The sequence below is a fragment of the Ischnura elegans genome, chromosome 12, assembly GCF_921293095.1.
Source record: "Ischnura elegans chromosome 12, ioIscEleg1.1, whole genome shotgun sequence".
Classification (NCBI taxonomy): Eukaryota; Metazoa; Arthropoda; class Insecta; order Odonata; family Coenagrionidae; genus Ischnura; species Ischnura elegans.
Genome location: NC_060257.1, coordinates 87,101,111 through 87,120,854, shown reverse-complemented (window position 1 = coordinate 87,120,854; position 19,744 = coordinate 87,101,111). Strand labels below are relative to the sequence as shown.

The following is a 19,744-nucleotide window of genomic DNA, read 5'->3' as shown; positions in this document are numbered from 1 at the left end:
GGTATTGAATTGTAAGAATAGACCACCTACTATCTTTACTATGAATAAAAGACATCTATCCTCAAAACAACAATTTCCATCCAAATGATCCAAGAGCCATGAAAAAGCTGTGAAATAAAAAGAAATTGGGAGCATAAAGTAATCATTTCCGAGCAGCTTATTACGCTCATCAAACACGACGAAGCTGCTCCTACAAGCAGAGGGAACGCAGAATTTTTTCCGTCGCCTTTACCTCAAGAATTTGCTGAAACCCTATGTCTTTACCTTAATGTCACGTACCTCTTGCTACATTGCAAGTCGCAATACAATGGCTCGCTTTCTTTTTACCATCCTCTTAAGCCTCAACAACGTCTTTCCATTCACTCCTTCTTTCTCTTTATTCATTATTCAGATCCTTTTCTCGTCACTTTCATCAGAAAATCCTCCTCACCCAGACTAAACCAAACCAGACTTGCACACAAAGTCCGCGTAATACCTCCTTCCCTCAAAACGAGCAAGGCCCTTGCACGCGACCCCTTCCTCCAAATTTCTCCATTTTCTTCACCACTCCCTCCCTCTCGCTTATTCTGTTTCCTGTGAGGGGACTCGCGCTGGGTGGAAATGGCGGGGAAGAAAGCCCGCCTCACACCGCGCCACTCGCAAAACTCCTTAAAAATGAAGAGGCCGAGATAAAAATGTGAGGAGGAAGGGAGTCCCCACTTCGTAAATGTCAGGCTCGCCGGAGCGGAACGCGGGCTGCACACATCACACAACCCGGAACGCATTTGATATTTAAGTGCAGCGGTGGGAGGGGGAAAAGCGAGGAAGAAAGCGTGGACAATATGGCGGCGGTCCTGGGGAGAGTTAAATGGGGCGGGGGCGGTAAAATGGGCTAGAAAAATGGAAGGGGGTTGAATGGGGCAGGAAGGGGGAAAACAAGGGTGTGGGGAAGTTGAATTGGGCAGGAGCAGTTGGGTGTACGTGGAGCTTCGATCGGAAGCACGGGAGCGAATCAGAAGGCTGTATTCCCCTTCCCATCAGCTCGAGGCGACCAATGGAAAGGAAGCGATAGGAAAAAAAGAGGTTTAATGACCACGCCTCAAAAGAGAAAAGAAACTGACTTCGTCCCTCCCTCTACCGAGTTACTTCTCTGCTTTTCCCTCGAGAATGTTCCCCACCCACTTCCAAGACTTTCTCATCCGGGAATCCCAGCACTAGCATGGATTTAATTTTCCGCTCCGTGAACACAGCAGACAATTTTTCTCGTGTGAGATGGAATGCAATCGGACGTATCTGGGTTTATTCATCGCTCTGAAGATCTGGTTGACGGAAGTCGTCAATTAGCACTGTCTTGGCTCTACCCGATAAATTCATCGGAACAAGAGTGGGTATATTTTGTGAAATTATTCAATTTAAGGAACGGAAGCAAAATGTTGCACGCCAAATGAAATATAGCTGAAAATTTTGTTGCACTTTTTAAGTTATGCACATGTTATAGTGGTATCCTTATTGGCAGCTATCCTAATTGGCACTGCAACAGAGTCCTAACAAAACACGCTAATTAAATAACTAAGAGGAAGCTGTTGAAATATTTTGACTGTATAATTGCGTTCCTAACGAATGCCAGAAGTAATTAACAACTTTTTGTAAATTTCAAGCAAGGCTTCATTTAGCTTTAAAAGTCATTTAAGTTTCTTACGCAATGATTTTAAGTTTTCATTTCATAAATATCCTTCGATCTTAAACAGAACCAATTAATTTTAATCTACCAAGCCACAGATCTAAGATGCACAAATTTAATCATTATATACAAGTTACTACCTGATCACTGAAACTAAATGACGCAAGACGGTGAAATGCAAAGTAAGACTTCCTATGACTTGGAAAAATGGTTGGATTGGGTACTTATGATTCTTTGCTATCCTGTTACCTACTAAAAAACATATCTCGAACAGAACGATCAATATCTATAGATGCTATCGGTCTGTCACCATAAGATATTATACTTTCATATTACGATTCTAGCATCAAAAGAAAAAATTCAAAGGCCTTTTAATCAAATATTCCTTTCAGAAAAAAACGATAGCATTGTGCGACGGGTTTGTCCTCTCCATTTGAAAATGCACTCAACTATTGATAGAAAGTTCAGCCTTCAGAAATACAAATGATTTGAATTCAAATGAAATAGAAAACCATATAAAATGTAAGGACTTCGGCTGGTGGAAAATTAATTAAAAGCTGAAGAAACGTATTGAATAATGGTAGCAATGAAAATTTTTAATTAGACCCTAATTTTTGTACGTTTTACTTCGTAAGTATGATTCAAACTACCGGTGTGTAACAAGCAAATGCATGCATTCACTTGACTAATTTCAAGATATTTATTCACAGTGCTTAATTTTTACTTAGTAATGTAAAAACTAAAGACATGTTCCTGCTTTAAATTAAGATTTCAATTCTCCACTGTTCTATAATGAAAAAATTATTGCACAAAAAAGGAGTCACAGTTGCATACCGTGTCAACATCGTATTTATTTTGTACCCATTTTCCTGGAGAGGGATAAATTTTCTTTGAATATAATCCATGAAATTAGTTAAGTTCATACATGTACTGAATTATGCAGGCTCTTTCAATAGTATTGATGGTGAAATATGAATGATCTATTCGCATTATTATCATCGATATTTGTATGCACGGTAACACTAGATATGAAATATTCAAGGCAGAAAAAAAATTATTTATACAAAACTAATAAAAAAAGCGAATCTCAATTGTATGCTTAATTCTCACTCCTCATGTTGGGAGTAAAACACACTGAAAAATAATATTCACATCTGTGTAATATTTAGTTTCTCACCTGCCCTTCTCTGGGTTCTGATTTCAAGAGCGATCAATAAATTAAACTCGTTGCCAACTTCGTGGATAAATGAGGGCAATAAATGGCGCACAACCTACACATGTCTATGATAACATATTCTCTTTCATTAAATAAAATAAAAAATACCTATTCAAATTTGGCCGAGTCAAATGAACGAAAGTCAAGTTAACAATTGTTATAAAATGCAAAAAATAAGGTAGGCCTATTTTATCCACTATTCTGAGAAAGCCGATTTATTCCGTCGAAAATTAAAAGAAATTAGAATTCATTTTCATTTCTCATTTTGCTCCATAAGGGAATACAGAGTCCAATGACTGTGTGCTCTTTATGTAAACGACTTGTGTACAATGTAAAAATATGTTAAATAAATTGTGCACAACGTACATTTATATTACAATTTTGTATGAAATTTACGAATATTGCAAAGATATTGCATAAAATTTTAACGCACTAAAAAAACTGTACAGTGCGCAAGAAATTACTATAAAGTTGTATACAATGAAAAATACCACAAAAAATTGAATGCAATATTTCTTTGATGGTGCGAAAATGACACTCACCTGCGTTTGAAGGAGGAGCATGCTTGAAGAGAGTGGGTTGAAGACCTGTTCTTCCCCTCCGCCCCCTCCTACTTCCCCCCCTCCAACCACCCCTGGCTCCTCCTCACCCCCTCTCCTGCTCTCCTCGACCCTCGCGGCACCGGAGGAGACCTCGGCCGGAGTCCTGCGCTCCGGCGAGCCCGCGACCCGCCTTCCGGGCCTCTCCGGTAGGCCACCAGCCGACGCGCCGAGGATGAGCGGGTGGTCGCGGTGGAGGGGATGGTGGAGGCCGGGGTGGTGGAAGGGGCTCCTCTGGTGGAGTATCACGGCGGTGCTGGGACACGCGTCCAAAAGGCTGCTGCCTCCGCCACCGCCGCTCAACACCTCCACGCCCAGCACGCCGCCTGACGGAGCCTTGCGCGCAGGGTGGACTCCTGAGGAGGAAAGAAGAGACAACTGTGATTTCAACGACTGGCATACAAAAGAAATTGTGCAAAATTAAAAAAAACATGGAAACATACGCCCTCTTGAATAAAAAAGACAACGGTGACTTCAACGCCTGGCTTCTTTGCATGCAAGGAATTGTATAAAATGAAAATATGACAACGTACGCCCTCTCGAAGGGCAACTTATGCCCAATACGTCTTATACGAGAGCACAGATAGATTCCCAGGTCCGACGCAAACGAGAATTAAAAGAATTAAAGAATTAAATTCTGAGATCCGAGCGTGATGGAGTGGACTTTTTCCATATTGAAATGAACACTTGCAATTTTCTATCATCGTGGAAAAATAACTACTGTAATCGTGGAAAATTTCGTGTGCTAATTTCAATTTAACAAATGAATAGAGATATTTTACCGAACGGTTAGGAGTGGGTAACAGTTTTTCTCCCGAACAATGAACTCCAATAAATGTTAGGTGTAATTTTGTTAGAGGATTTCCTTTCAATTTTGAAACGGCTGGTGTCTTAACACGCCGATTGAGGTGGCTTGCGAGGTAGTCTGTAGTATGTCGATATAGATGTGGAATATGAGTTCGCAGATTCTTGGGTACACCGGGTTACAATGATAACGATTGAAGAGCGTGGATTTAATGCCTGTTCTGGCGATAAAGAAGATGAACCAGATATACTTTACTAACCAGAAGAGGCACTTGCAGCAAGCATTGCGCCGAATATATGATTGTTTTTGACTCTGCAAGATGAAGAAATCAAATGCAGAAACGGATCTTTCTCAGTCACTATTTTCTGTAATCACTAAACACATAATCCCAATCAATCGGTCCAAACAAAGATAATTATAAGTCACAACAGAAGTGAAAGTCTGCTTCGACCGCGATTCACGTTAATAACACAGCGCACGCGATTAAAATTTACCGGCACAGTGGAATATCCAGGAAGACGGTAGCGCCCTCTTTGATCAAGGGTTTCCTGACACACTGATCCTTCCAGGGTATCCTCACCCGGTTATATAATGATGGAAACCCCTACCAACCCGACCCCTACCAACCCCTAATACAAATCCCCTCCTCAATCCCAAAAATAAGCATTCTCTTTCACGTCAGAACTACGGCAGCACAACCGAACCATGCCGCCACCTATCACCATCTCCCCACACTAAAATAAACGTACAAAAAGGCCCCAAGGAAAAGAGTGAACCTAAAGTAATAAGGGGAAAAAAAACTGCCCGCCCACCATCGGACGGTATAAACCCTATGTCGGATATCCTCAACAAGAACCCCTCATCCCTTGTATCAACTTCATTTTTATCACGCCGCGCCGAGAATGAAGCATTCCTCCCTCTGAAGGGCCGGGATTCGCTCCAGCGAGTACGGCTTTGGCAGGGGTAGCAGTGTGACGCCAGTACTTCGCTTTAGTTGTCCCAAGGGACCTCTTGCAAACCTCCAAACGCCTTCTCCACCCTCTCTCCTCCATTGTTCTCTCCACCCCCCTCCTGCCTGCCTCCCTTCCAAGAACAGTCTCCGCTCTCCGCCAGAAGGTACATATATACCTGGAGGACTATATATATACCTCCACATGATATACATATATGTTAATAAAATTATCCGACCGTGACGGGTTGTGAATTGCTGCGGCGCGATCGAAGTTTACGCAAGACCTCCCACATCTCTCCAAATTAATTTTCAAGAGGTGCTGACGGAGTCTATCAGTCTCCCTTTTTATCGGTGTACGCTCCAAGTACGAAGCTTATCTGATGGCTTGGTCGATGTACAATGTCGATTTTATTTATTTATTTATATCACACCAAAAACAGCACTAAGGCCTTTACATTGGATTTATAAACAAAATAAATTATGTAAATATAATTAATAAACATGTACAAAAAATGATATCATTAATAGCAACCATTATCAACATATACAATACATACAAAAGGTCGGTGTTAATAAGATAGTCTTTTGACTTGGTTATTGAAATTGATGTGGGAGGCAAATATGTCAAGAGAAGAAGAAGTATTGGAGATTGAAATGAAAATAGAAGGTTAGCGGTAAAAATGGGATCTATGAGATATGTTTAGACGGAAATTGGGCTGGTGTAGAGCTTCAGTATTGCGGGTTTTGCGAGCAGGAATGCATAGTGAAAAGAATGTCAGGAGATCAATGCATCTGAAGGACCCATTCATGATGCGGTAAACAAATTTGATGTCTAATGTCAATCGGCGGTGGGTGGGGTGTAATAATCCAATCGAATGAAGTATTTCGGCACGTGAAGAGAATATGAGGTGAGGTATGCGATGTCGAACTATTGCTAAGAAGAAATTACTAAGACTTATGACCAAACCGAGTCATTAAATGACAAAAATTATGACGTTTATTAGTGAAAGATCAGGAAAAAATTATTATTTCAAACCGAATACGAAGAAATCATAATAATTTAATGCCATGTGCATAAATAATATGAGAGCTTTGCGTATACATTTTTCTCCTGGCGCAAATTCATTAATTTATTCACACTAGAAAGGTAGTAACATTACACTCGAGGGCGGCTTTTTTTCCTAAATAGAGTTAGTCATTACACTTCGCGGAACCAACTCTATTTTCTTTGAAAATAGTTTTGAATATACGACTATTACATGTATTATCCGATACTTGCTCAAGTTTATTCTTCTTCTTTTTTATGAGTACGGGTTGCCACTAGGAAGGTTCATCCCCTTAAGTACTAATTCATCTGATATTGCATGCTTTATGATTCAGCCGACACAAGACACCATTGACAATCAGGATCCTATATAACGATGAAGCGATATTAAAATTGATTAAGATTGATTGAAAGTCGAAATCAACTTTTTGCCAACCTAAATAAGAACCAGTTATCATCATGAATATGCGTGGAAGACTTTTTTTGCTGATGACTTTATTCTCACATTTTGTACTTCATTAATAGCTGTATTCAAGGAAGTTTAAAAAATATATTAGCAATCTTAGACCATAAAATAATGTAAACGGTTGTGACTGAGCCGCACCTCTGGAACGAATTTATACGCGTACCACATACAATTTGCATGTTGGTAACACCGAGTCAGGCGCAAGGTGGAGCCACATGAATCGAAAACTTACTACAGCAATTGAGAGGAAAGATTAGAAAAGATCTAAAAAAGAACACTGGTCCTTGTGTTTTTTTTTAAAGTAGACAATGAATAATTTTTTTCCTCACTCCATAAAGATACCCATTCATGGGTCATCTCCGAAATGAATGGGGTTTTCAACTCGTACAACAGTTTACCATCTTATGAATCAAGGAGGCGATTACCTCGACGTTTCACCCCTAGCCTTCACAAGTCACCCTGATTCCGGAACACCCCTCTTATTATAACCCTGGTCCCCGTGAACCCCCCTGCCTCCCCGGATTCCTTTTACGAACCCCTGCCACCGGAACCCATTGGCCTCCGACGTCATGAAACCAGTGGTATTTGCAAAATAGGCGCCAGGGCCCCATCCACATGGCTCATAACCGAAGCGCCAACCTGAATACGAACGGCCGGTGAATCTTGCCCCCGAGAAATGAACGCTAAATATGGATCAGGATATTTAAGGGTACACGAAATAGGTTCCTAATAATATAATTTTCACGCGCGGTAATAATAGTATAAGGAATCAATTTTTTTTGGAACAATTCTAACATGTGAAGCATGGAAAAAGTCAACACAAAATTAATAGCGTGCTATATTGAATGCACAGTATTGTTTTAAAGTTTCAATGCGGAAAAAAGTATAGCCTAGTTTTTCAAGTTCACTCTAAATTACATGGACAAATAATGTAATTTTATATACAATTACAAGCGAATTCCACGAAGTCCCACTAGAGAAAGCGGAATATGTAGTATTCTGAAGTAGAAATACCAACTGTTAGAGGAGTGTACTCCTAAAACGAGAATATAGAAATAAACATAGGTTTTTTTGAACGCATTTATAGCTCCCGAGTAGATCGCTACACTTGAATGAATAAGCGATTCGTGTACATTTGAAAATAATGTCTCGAATAATGGGATTTTACTTGGCTTAAGATTTCGATGAACAATTCTATGGCTTCTAAAAGGCAACTCACGCACTAAAACACTGACTCACTCGCACAAAAAATTTCGTAATTTTCCTTTTAGGGGTAGGTATTGTATGGAACAATTTGTAGGCGTTCTCGCGCTAAATTTCGTAGCAAGGCTGCCAAAACACGTAAAAATAAAATCAGTCACGCAGGTACATTATCTTGCTTAAAATACAAGGTCCTGAAAGATCCTGAAAAATAGAGTCAACCTCATGCTAAACAAATTCCAAGCTTTGTAAAGAGCGATCAATAAAAAACCATAAGCGTTAAATTTCTTTCAACAATTCAAATTAGCTAGACATTTTGGTGAACAATCCATGGGCTCCTATATCACATTCGGTTCAGTCCAAGAATATCGTATATTTGGAATTTCACTCACTGTAATCGATGTCATCGCTGCCCTAAGCATGGAGTATCTATAATGGTCCGATGTCGTCACGGCTCTATTTCCTCGAAAGAGGGAGTGGAAGCGATCATTGCCTAAGCAGTTGCGCTCGTGTCACCTCTTTGAGTGTATGTGCGACGTTTGGTCGTTGTATTCAGGCAGAGGAACTCCGCCCTGTTGACGAAGAGAGCTGATCTTAACAACGACGCGCGGAGAGTTACGCGGGCACTAAATACGACGATTACTCTTCGCTATACGCGCTTGCCCACCTCCTCAGTTAACTCGGATTTCTTGCCGGCAATGAAGCAAATAAAGGAGTTTAGAAAAAGCGCGAATTTAGGAGACAACCGGAGGCGTTACACTAGCCACCGCTCCTGAAATATGTGCGTACAAAATGCACGCTGGATACGAGACAGAATATAAGTTAGCGGATGGTAATGAAAGCATGATTGGGAAGCCACTGGAATAGGCATTGTAGGTAGTTTGTATGGATCATTAACAATGGGCGATTTTTCAGCCGAAAAGACAAAAAAGATTTTGGCATGCTTTCAGCTGTATTTTCCCGCGTTTTCCTCACTAGGAGGCTCGAGTACTTAGAACGAAAACTGCAGACCACAAATAAAATTCGATGACACAGAACTAATTTATTAACAAATGTTCATTACTAAATATACTTATATCTATTAATTCCACTGGTTATAACTCGCTTCTATCTCTCGTGGACATTAAATCACAACGAAGTACGAAGCATATCAGGCACGTATTGCATCGGGTAACTGTCTAATATTACGTTCTTGATAATTATTTATACCGAAATTTCAACCAATTTAAATCGCAAACTGAAAAATTCGTTACACAAGGGAAGTTTGTTTCATAAATTTTCGTTGCAGCCTTTATATTTTGACAAATATCCAATTTTTCAATTCCACCAGCAACTAATTCACGAAAGTTGTATCCTACACAGCGAATAAAGGCGGAAACATAACCCAGGTTCACTCTTTATGATATAAAAAAAGTTCCCATCATAAAGTTGCTGTGCATACGAATGTAAGTAATGCAAAGAGAGAAATCGTGGAAGTATATGGTCTAAGGGAGAGAGTGGAGATCTTCCAGCTCAACGCTGGAAAGTGGGGAGGGGCAAGAACATTCCGTTGCGACACTCTTCGTCAAAGTCGTCTTCTAATTTACATGGAGTCATGCGCTGTCACGTCGGGATCTTCGCGTTTGCTGCCCTCGCAAACTGCACCCCTGGTGTTGACTGGATGGCGTCCAAATGCGAGAGAGAAATCGGCGATGCAGACTCTAGGTGCGAGATCCACACAAGCGAATGTTGTTTTGGAGGCATGCGTGTCAGAAAGTGTACATATGCTCTTTAATTATTTTCTGCAATGAAAAGTGTACCCAGAAGTTTTCCTTCCTAAGTCAGAAAGTGTACATATGCTCTTTAATTATTTTCTGCAATGAAAAGTGTACCCAGAAGTTTTCCTACCGGGGTTTTGCTGCATAAAAATACTATCGTTACTATTAACACATCTATGTACACCGGCAGCATAGGAAATAAACCTTTGTTCACCTGACTTCACCGACCTAAAAATATCGACTCGGTGTTGTCGTGGTTGGAAGCCTTGATTACAATCCTGTAGTCGAGTATTCGAGTCCAACCTGGCCCTTTCTTTGATATGGGCGTAGGTTTTTGTTACCATCTCGATCCAGATAAACTGAGATGTTTTTGGAAGCACTTTTAGGTACCTCAAGTCCGCATGGGTCACCAGGATTGATGGGAAAAAAATTATCAATTTATATTTTCAATTTTACCTCAAAAGCCATTGAGAATTTTAATGAAGTTCTCTTCCAAGATTTGAGTACATATCAGTAGAGTAGTTTTCGTGGGTTCAACGCCTCTCAACAGTCAAGAAAATGAGATTTCAAATATTGAACATATATTCGGAGAAGGGCTTCTAGCAATAAAACGATTTTCTCGATTAGCCTGATCGTTTTTACGCATTGTAAACTTAATATAAAGAAGAAAATATGTTATTATTACCGGTGATACCATTATTAGAAGTATATCTTGGTTCTATCCGGCCCTTGAGAAGTCAGTCTTCCATAACCCGTGGCAGAAAATTTGTCTACTTATGTTCTAGCTTAGCTCATACTTAGCTTCGTTAAATGAGCGACTTAGAAAGGAGAATTAGTACAAAGCAGACTTCGAGTTCCATCTTTCATAAGGATTTAATTTATTTTTAATTTCCACAAATATTGTGCTGTTTATGTAAGCCATGTGGTTTTAATGCAAGCTTAAACTTTCGCTTGCTAAGCATCCAAGCACTCTTGAGTCAGGCACTCTCGTTTTTATTCACTCCGACAGAAGTGAAATGAGCCAGGAGAAAACGCATATTATTATTAGACCGGGATTTCCTGGATTTATTGGTGTTGGTCCCCATGAGTTTGTGCTGTAGAAATGCTTGTGAGAATATTTTTCTCGCACACGTGACCATTTTAATGCACTCGTTTTTTCCTCTTGGGTTTTCACGTAATTCTCATCCATCGCAGTAGATTGAAAAATTCCTGCCAACTCCCACGAGGGTTCGTCTCATCACGTCAACTTCTTCTTTTCACATACGTATTCATGAGAGGGAAATTGGTACACCGGAGAAGGATGGAGAGAAAATTATTTCGTGCGGCAATAAATGGAAGACAGTGAAGCCAGCGTATACATTCCTCGTCACTCCAACAAATTACTTGCACCGATTTCTAGTCTACACATCATTTTATTCCAATTTCCAGATTCCAGAATTCCTACGATAGCTGTCTACTCTCAAACCAACGTAATGTCATTGGCGGTAACGCTTGAAAATTATAAATGTGGTATTAACATTTAGTCCCAATTTGTCATAAGCGTAACTCATCTGTCATGTGTCCCTCTTCAATTGATTTCGGAAGCGGAAGAAAAATAAAATAATGAATAATTGGAATGGAATAAATACACACTCCCTAAAAATTGCATATCTTACTAAAGCAAGAAAAACACTTAAGAACATAGGACCTGAACATTTTATTTGCCTGCATTCAAGCGATCATTTTGTTTTAAATAATTCTTCAAAGGGACATGGAAATAATCACGAGTTCACTAAGCATTTAATGACCTTGTACAATTTTTTTTCCGATAATCTTCAAAACAAAATATTTGAAGACATAAAAAAAGCATTTTCCACATTTATAGAATATTATTGGGAAATAGCCGGCCGCAATAACTCACAAGGACCATGGAAAATGAAGAGAATTGATTTCTTAAAAGGCATAGTGTTGTAGAACGTGGGAGGTGGAAGAATCCTCAGTGCTCGTTTGGAAATCACGTCTGAAAAGGGATTAAGAATTACGGCTTGGCCATGACGATTGATTGTGGCCCCAGAGTCGTAATACTATAATACCGGATCGGATTGCGGGAGCTATTAATTTGACCCCCTTTCGGCACACAAGGGTTCTATCAGAGGAGAATCCCAGCCCCTCCCCTGGGGGAGGTTTTTATTCCACCCCTGAGGATCGGAGGGGTGGGCACCTTGTGTGTGTTTGTGTTAGGGGCTATAATAACTTCCCGACACGGGACTGGTTCTTTTTGGGAGCCTTTTTTTATGGCGGCGGGGTCTATTATGATAGGAGGGGATTGCTGAATGGAAGGGTTCGCGATGAGGGGCCAGGGGTGGCCAGGCAAACCCCACTTGTCAGCCTCGGGTTCCCCAAGCAGGACAGTCCAAGTCAGGGGCGGTGATGTTCTGGATTTTCCACACCTTCCCGTGTGCCCTAGACCCGTACACGTAAAGATATAACATTAACTTCACTCTCGTCTGAAGATTTTCACAGCCTCTTTTATCTATGTTGGTGGTGGTTCTCGGGTATTGCTGTGTAGATAACATTTTCACTCGACGTTTCACTCCTCCTACTGGGAGCGTTATCAAGAGAATGGAAGGAATATATTCTCGTCCCGAGCCCATATATGACGAAAAACATGTATAAGCTCGGGACGACAATAAATTCCTTCCATTCTCTTGATAAAGCTCCCAGTAGGAGGAGTGAAACGTCGAGTAAAAATGTTATCTATGCAGCAATGCCCGAGATCCACCACCAACATTAACTTCACTCACTCACAACTCACAATGAATAAATCAAAATAACACCGCCCTACGAAGATCACGTATTACTTTACCAAGACCTAACCTTACGCTGTATAAACGTTGTTTCTTGTTTATAGGCCCAAAAGTGTATAACTTATTACCTGATTCATGTCTGAAAGCAAAAAATAATAACACAATTATGAAAAATATACAGCCTTGGTTGTTAAGAATGCAAAGTGTGGAGGATTTTCTTGTATGATATAATACCATGTAATACATGTACGTACTTACTTCAATTTAAATGCTGTGCCTAATATGTTTATATGTCAGCATGACCCTATGTAAATGATGGTAGCCATAAAACAGGTTGTTCTTAATGGCTACCTAAATTTACTCTGTTTTATGTAATTAATTCTATCCTGCACTTTTTATTTTTTTGGAGTAACAAAACAATTTATTTATTTATCTAAATACCAATTAGCCATCATGATGATAAAAATTTCTCATGCCTATGATTGATGCAATTAATGTTAAATAGTAAGTTTGCGCCGTGGTCTTCCCTTGTCAGTGATTAAATCTGAGGGTTGGTTTTGATCGGTGAGGGTAGAGCTCACCCTAGACGAGGCTACGGGCGGGATAAAGTTCATACATTCAGGTTAGGATGGCCAGCTCTTTTTCCTGGCCGCCTCACACTTTGAGGATTCATTTGGGAGAGCCAAAAGGAGGATTCGCCCACGTTTGGATGCTGGGACACCCCAAAAATTCACGCAGCCAATTAAAGCACAAATCCCCAATGCTCATAATAAGTATGGGCGGTAGATAAATAGTCCACAGTACAATTAAACAAAGGGAAAAATGTACATCATTGTTGAAACAGCAATTGCTTTTGTTGCTAAAATAAAGTTAGCACTAGGTTTTACACGTTTTCACAAAGTAAATACTTCAATGGGGTGACTAAACAACAAACCGTGATATTATTACAGTTGCAATTATAGCCTAGATGTTTATGAACATACTCGATTCGAGCGTTTGACCGGGCATTACCGAATTTATGCTTATTCTAAAAGTGTGTGGCGTACTAGTAATTATGCTGCGTTAATCAGGTTCGATATGTTCGCTGATGCGTCGACAGTGGTGCCAAGTGCTGCAAATACCACAGCTCAACGATGTCTGCGGATCCATTTCAAGGGAAAAAACTCGAAGCAGAAGTAGGGACGAATTAGAGCGACCAGAATACAATAGGAAATGGATGTAAGGAAGGTCATTGTCCGATATTATCACATACAAATATTAATTTATTCAAACATGGAGAATAATTATCTTCATTAATCAAATATGCGACGTCAAAGTACTCAATAATAGCAACTGATCTCAACTACCTAACAAAATTCAAAGTGAAATGGTAGGTACTTACTTAAACCAGGTTTGGTCCTCAATTAGCTTATTAACTTATTTGGTAAATGATATTCAAGCACTGAAAACTTGATCAAAATAAATAACAAAGGGCTAAAAGCTAAATATATACTTTTAAGCGTAAATATACTTTTTAACGAAATGAATTTGAAATGACAAGTATTTTGGGATTTAATGAAATCAATAAGAAAAGTGTTACAATCATCCAAGCTTCAGATGTAAGCGGAGAAAATAATATCATCTAATTCCGTCTATAGTAATATATTACTGAATACGTTTGTAAATAAGAAAAAAAAGTGCCCAGCAAAGTAACAGGGGTGTTACTATCATGCATTTATGATAGGATAAAAACAGCGGATAATTCACCTACCAAACCGCATGTTTTAAGCACCATATCTGTCCAGCGATATCTAATATGTTCCCAGCGTTTTGTTTTTCAAAGGACAGTCGAGAAACTTATGTAATAAAATAAATCTGACAAACATCCCACACCAGACATTGAGAAGGCGAAGTTTGAGTACCTACTTGAAATCAAGAAAATGAACAACAAATCGCCTATGCAGGTAAAATTGAAGTACTAAATATTATTCATTTTTCAGTAGCAGTGTTACCAAACAATGCAATTTATTCCTGCAATATTTCTTTACCATTCCATCCAAAAAACATCCGAACATCAAATGTTGTTTTCGTTGTCCATTTTACATTCATTTTATTAAGTTTTTCACTCGGAAGTAGTGTAAGGAAGATGAGTTATAATATTTGTGCTAGAGCCACCTTATGGCACGACTATCCCAGCGGGGAAATGTCCTTAAATTTACGACGGTCGTCCCCGTAACGCAATAGGCACCGTGCCAAATGCATACCGCAAGTCCGTGACGGAATAGGCAACCCCCACCGAGTGGCCGGGAACATAATCAAAGTAATAAATGGGGGAAGAGAAAAAAAGAAGAACCAGATGGGTGCGAGGAAGAGAGTGGCCCACTTCTCAGATTACCGCCTAGATAAAACTCCCAAGGACCGCACCTAGCCTATCCCCTCCTAGGCTTCGCTCAGCAACTCTCCCGTCCCAAAGAACCAGCAATATAACAGCGTGACGGTCGTGGGGTGAAACTTTTCTCCTAATGGCCGGACGAGTCTACGGGATGTTCGGAGAGTGTGTTTGAAGGCTGGATGCCTCTCTCAAGGTTCCGGGTTCAAAAGGGTTGGCAGGTGCTCTTTTGAAAGCTGGCCGCGCGCCTATGGTTCCCCGTAAAAAACCCAAATATTAGTAAATTAATATTATTTTCTCAAAATTCATATAAATGCTTTTCTTTATACAAGGGCGAAACCCGCTACGAAACGGAAACCACAATGAAAAAACTGGGAAAAATTTTTGTCTAAAACAAAAACAATTGTGGAAAAGTGCTAATATCTTTTATTTATTTAAATATGTCAAACTTCCACCAATTGAAGCCTGAATCTATTGAACTTATTCTTGTCTAGTAACTGCCCGCTAATCAATGAAATGTAGCCTTTTTTCCGCAAACCCACTCAATGAATCAAGGAGGCTGGTATATAAATATTAGTATGCAATGCTATTTCACCTATTATTATTTCACCTAATGCTATTTTTATATTCTATCTTTTTTTATTCAATCAACACTTGCTGTGGTATTTACTTCTTTCTTATCAAATTACGAAATAAAATACGATCAAAATTTTGAAATTCTATCACAAGGAAAGAATTTTAATGTGGATAACTCAAGAACAATAATTTTAGACCATTAAAGCGGCTCAGGTAATCACAAATTCTTTATCCGTACGGTGCAAATGCCTTCAGATGTAAGTCCCCTCTCAAAATGAAACGTACGAGGTATGAACTCGTGTCAACTTGACGGTGTAGATAGGATTTTTGTATTCTGATCGATCCAGGGGATTATGACAACTGAAAGACTTCTTTTCAATCAGACCGTGACGCCAAAATGTTTGGAACTAAATGAGTCGCTAAGGCTGTGTAGGTCTGAATTGAGGATCTGAGATGGGCAAAGCAGTTGGGACAGACGGGTCCTGCGGCATATGGGCGAAGCATCCTCACCAACGGAATAAATTATAGAGTCGAGGTGAAAGGGATGTGAAGATGCCGGAACGAATCACGTTCCGCATCCGTTGTTTTGATGAAATAGATATGAGAATATAGATTTAAATCTAGTAGCTAAAGAGAACGTTTTTTGAGGAAGAGTGCTTCTAAAAGTGCTTTACGGCGACGCTTAACAATAGTACTCAAGTTGATGTATGAAATACGAGCTAATCTCAATATTACAGTAACAGACCAGGAAATAAATACAATTCTGATTAAATAAGTTCTTATTTGTGTAAGTGTTTGGAGAAAAAGAAATATTGAGAAAAATCAAATGCTAAAGAAACGCTGCGAAGTGTACTCGTGAATTAAAAAAAATATTTCAAAGAAGAATTTTACATAAAAAGAAAGTTAGTTGACGCTGAAATGATGGTTCAATAGAAGATTCAGGATCACGGTAGCGCCATCATCGAATACCCAGCGTCAGAATCCATTGAATTTACCCGCCACATACTTTCGCTGATATTGAGTAGTTCTCAGTTTCGCCGTCAACTATGCGAGCGTGGTCACTCGACCGCTAACACGCCCTGGCGGCCGGAGCGTGAACTACCAGGCCGTACGAAAGTGGCGACCCGAGTGGGAAGGAGAGTGAAATGGATAGAGAAAGAAAGATGAGAGAGAGAGATAGAGAGAGAGAGAGAAGTGGGGTGAGGGGGAGATGATGTCGTGACGTCATATCTATTTCCACTTCGACCCACCCTCATCCCCTTTCTCCCGTTAAAATCGTCACGGCCATGACGTCTTCGATTTTGTGTAGCCGGCGCGGCGGCGGAGCAGCGCGCGTTCCCCTTGGATTCCGCACCCAGCCGCGCTCGATGGCTACGTGGGTGTGGGCCCCGGACGGCTGGAGGGAAGGATAAAAAAAGTGACGAACGATATTGTCATAGAGTGATTACGACAACTCCGTCATGAGGCGACCATCGCGTAATTTCCCATAACTGGAGGGGGAGGAGGTTATGATGCGCGTGGCAGGCAGACGACTCTCTTACGTCACGGACTCCGACTCCCAATCGATGAGATAGTTCCTCGTAGAGAGGGATCTTCACGAGCGGCGGGGCAACAGCTGGTGGCTAATCCCGCAAATCTCTTAAAACAGGCATGAATACGTTTTGTTCATCTGGTTTGACATTTCACCAAATGGTGGATATTGTAATTGCATATTTTTCTATTGCAAATGATTATAAACCTATTAGGGATGGACGGATCCAGGATTTTTTTTGGATCCGTATTCGGATCGGATCCTTGATCTTTCGGATCGGATATTTTCGGATCCAAATGCATTTTCAAATTCCTGCAATTAAACGAAGTAATTATTCAAGTTTACTCTTGGTACGTACAATCGAAGGAATGCTTTTTAGATTTTCATACACATTTTAATATTTTTATAGGCTTTCAAGTTGTTTTTTTAAACATCTTTACATGCTCAGGACCTAAACTGTTACGCTTGGGTTTGGGTTTGGAAATGAAAATAGGAAAAATCTTCGGATAAACCATTGATCAGTGGCGCAGGACAAGAATCGCATGCGACGTCACATTCGAAGAGAGAATCGGAACTCTTTACACCCTTATGGGGGCGTTGCATTCACTATACTATCATTTGAAATTTCGATGTCTTCCGTGACTTTGGACCCGATGTATCCGATGAAGGGCAATTTGAATCCGAGGCATCCGATCCGACCATCCCTAATACCTATACATAATATATGCATGCAATGACGCTAACGAAGGGTTGGTTGGAAGACTTTTGGTCTCAACCTCGTCCAAATACATACATCTATCTATCAATAAATGTGAAGAATGGAAAATTCTTGGAAAAATCATCAATTATACACCTCTCAATGACCACTATTATTGTGCATTAAGCGTTAGTTGCGAGCAATCAATCAATTTACAGCCCATAGCGGACGGCAACATTACATTTATAAAATAAGAATAGTCAAAATAACAATTTAATATACTTTTCCATCCATTTATGCGAATTTCTAGTGTTTTTTTAATGCTGCTCTTCGCGTCTGTACAGGTCGGTCCGATCAAGTTGTAGAAAACCACATACCCCAACAAATTGAAATTTACAGGAGACAGAAAGACAGGCTTTAGCAATTTTATAAAAGTAGGTTTTCGGCAAGATTTGGTTAAAGCGATTCATCTCGCAAAATAAAAGATTATTAGGTCAAATTATGGCAGTTACATAAATTTTTATTTAATCATATTTTCAGAAATAGAGCAGATTAGATAAGCATTTTTGGTTTTACTTTTAACGAGTTTTCTTAAAAAGGAAAATTATATTGCCTTAAGAATGAATATTCCGTCACTTGAAGCTTGAATGATTCAACAGAATAACAAACTCCCAATTCGCTAATTCAATGTTTAATTAGTGGAGAATAACGACGTAAAAGAGAATGAAAGAAAAGGATACGAAAAATGCAAGAATAAACAATTTTCATTCCTTTTCTAGACGATTTAACTGGCTTGGATGAGATGAACGAGGAGAAAAATCAATATGGGCGGCACGAACAGAGCTTTGTCTCTTTCTTTCCACTCCTTCCTTTCTTCAAGGATATTGCTCAGAGCGCGGTTAAAAAGTTCCTCGGCCCTGATGGTGAATTTAGCGGACAAGATGGGACGGGGAAATGAAATGAAACTATTCCATCAACGCAAGAAGGGCAGCATGCCCGTTACCAATTATCCATTCGCTTTTCCCCTCATGTACCCTCATGGTATCCAGTGCGAGAAACAATGCTAGTTCAGAATTATTCAAATTATTAAGTATGTACAAATAAACTTCGAAACAGTCCGAATCGCGCTTCGCACTAATTAAACATCATTTCCTGCTTAAATGTAATTATACTTTTATTTGTGAATGGAATCGTATCCCGTGGTCAGTCACTAGAAATGAAATTGATTAAGTATCGAAGGTGTTGTTAAGCACTTGCACCTTGGGTACGATGAGTATATTTCTTTACTTTATCTCGTAACACGCTGTAAAATAACTGAAGTAAGCAAAAAGGGGAATTATTATGAGATAAAAAATATTTCATGCTCTATCTTGCATTTATTGTAACTCGAAGAAGTCCCAAACTGTTTTACTACGAGATGGAATCGATAAGTGACTCAAAGCAAGGCGTGAATCCATTTTAGACTTTAAGCTGTTGGAGCCAGAGGGTATTTTTTAAAGAGATAGACGATAAGCGCACCTAGATGTGGATGAAAGAGAGTTTCTCTGCGGCGATGCCTTCCATATGATACCGCTGGCGAATCTGCCTCCAGCGGGAGAGAGACATTCCTCGCCTCCCAACGGCAAATTCGCAAAGTCCTGTTCAACGCAAAGCGTAGGCAAGGCAGGAATGGAAAGCAGCGGGTCCCACTACCCTCAAGTAAACGTCCCCTGGCTATCAAAACGTTTTCGCAACATTGCTCCTCGACGCGGTCACTCCACATTCCTGACTTGCGCCCTAAGCGACGATATGACGAGGAATAACATATACCATGGTGTGATAAAATAAATGAAATCGATTCAGCAAATATTTTATGCCCCAAAAAACGAGGAAAATTTGAGTCGTATTAAAAAAATATACCATGCTAAGAATATACTTTATTGTATTTTTTTAATCTGGAAATTAAACATACTAAAGTATGGGATATTAAACCATTGAAATATTCTTATTGGTTTGTCATAAAAAGGAGAGACTAGAGACTTGGATGGATTCTTAACATTCTACAGCTTCTTAAGCAGTGAAAATAGCATCATAAAATAAGAGGAAA

The 19,744-nt window shown here is 39.8% G+C and overlaps 1 protein-coding gene across 1 annotated transcript in view; it reads right to left on the bottom strand.

Annotated features, from left to right (window-relative positions):
- LOC124168744 (nuclear receptor subfamily 4 group A member 2-like) overlaps positions 1-19,744 on the bottom strand; it is a 117,468-nt gene that overhangs the window by 23,706 nt on the left and 74,018 nt on the right. The window contains exon 3 of the mRNA XM_046547012.1: positions 3,419-3,831. Within this exon, the coding sequence (XP_046402968.1) occupies positions 3,419-3,831 (413 nt within the window). The remainder of the gene's footprint in view (positions 1-3,418; positions 3,832-19,744) is intronic.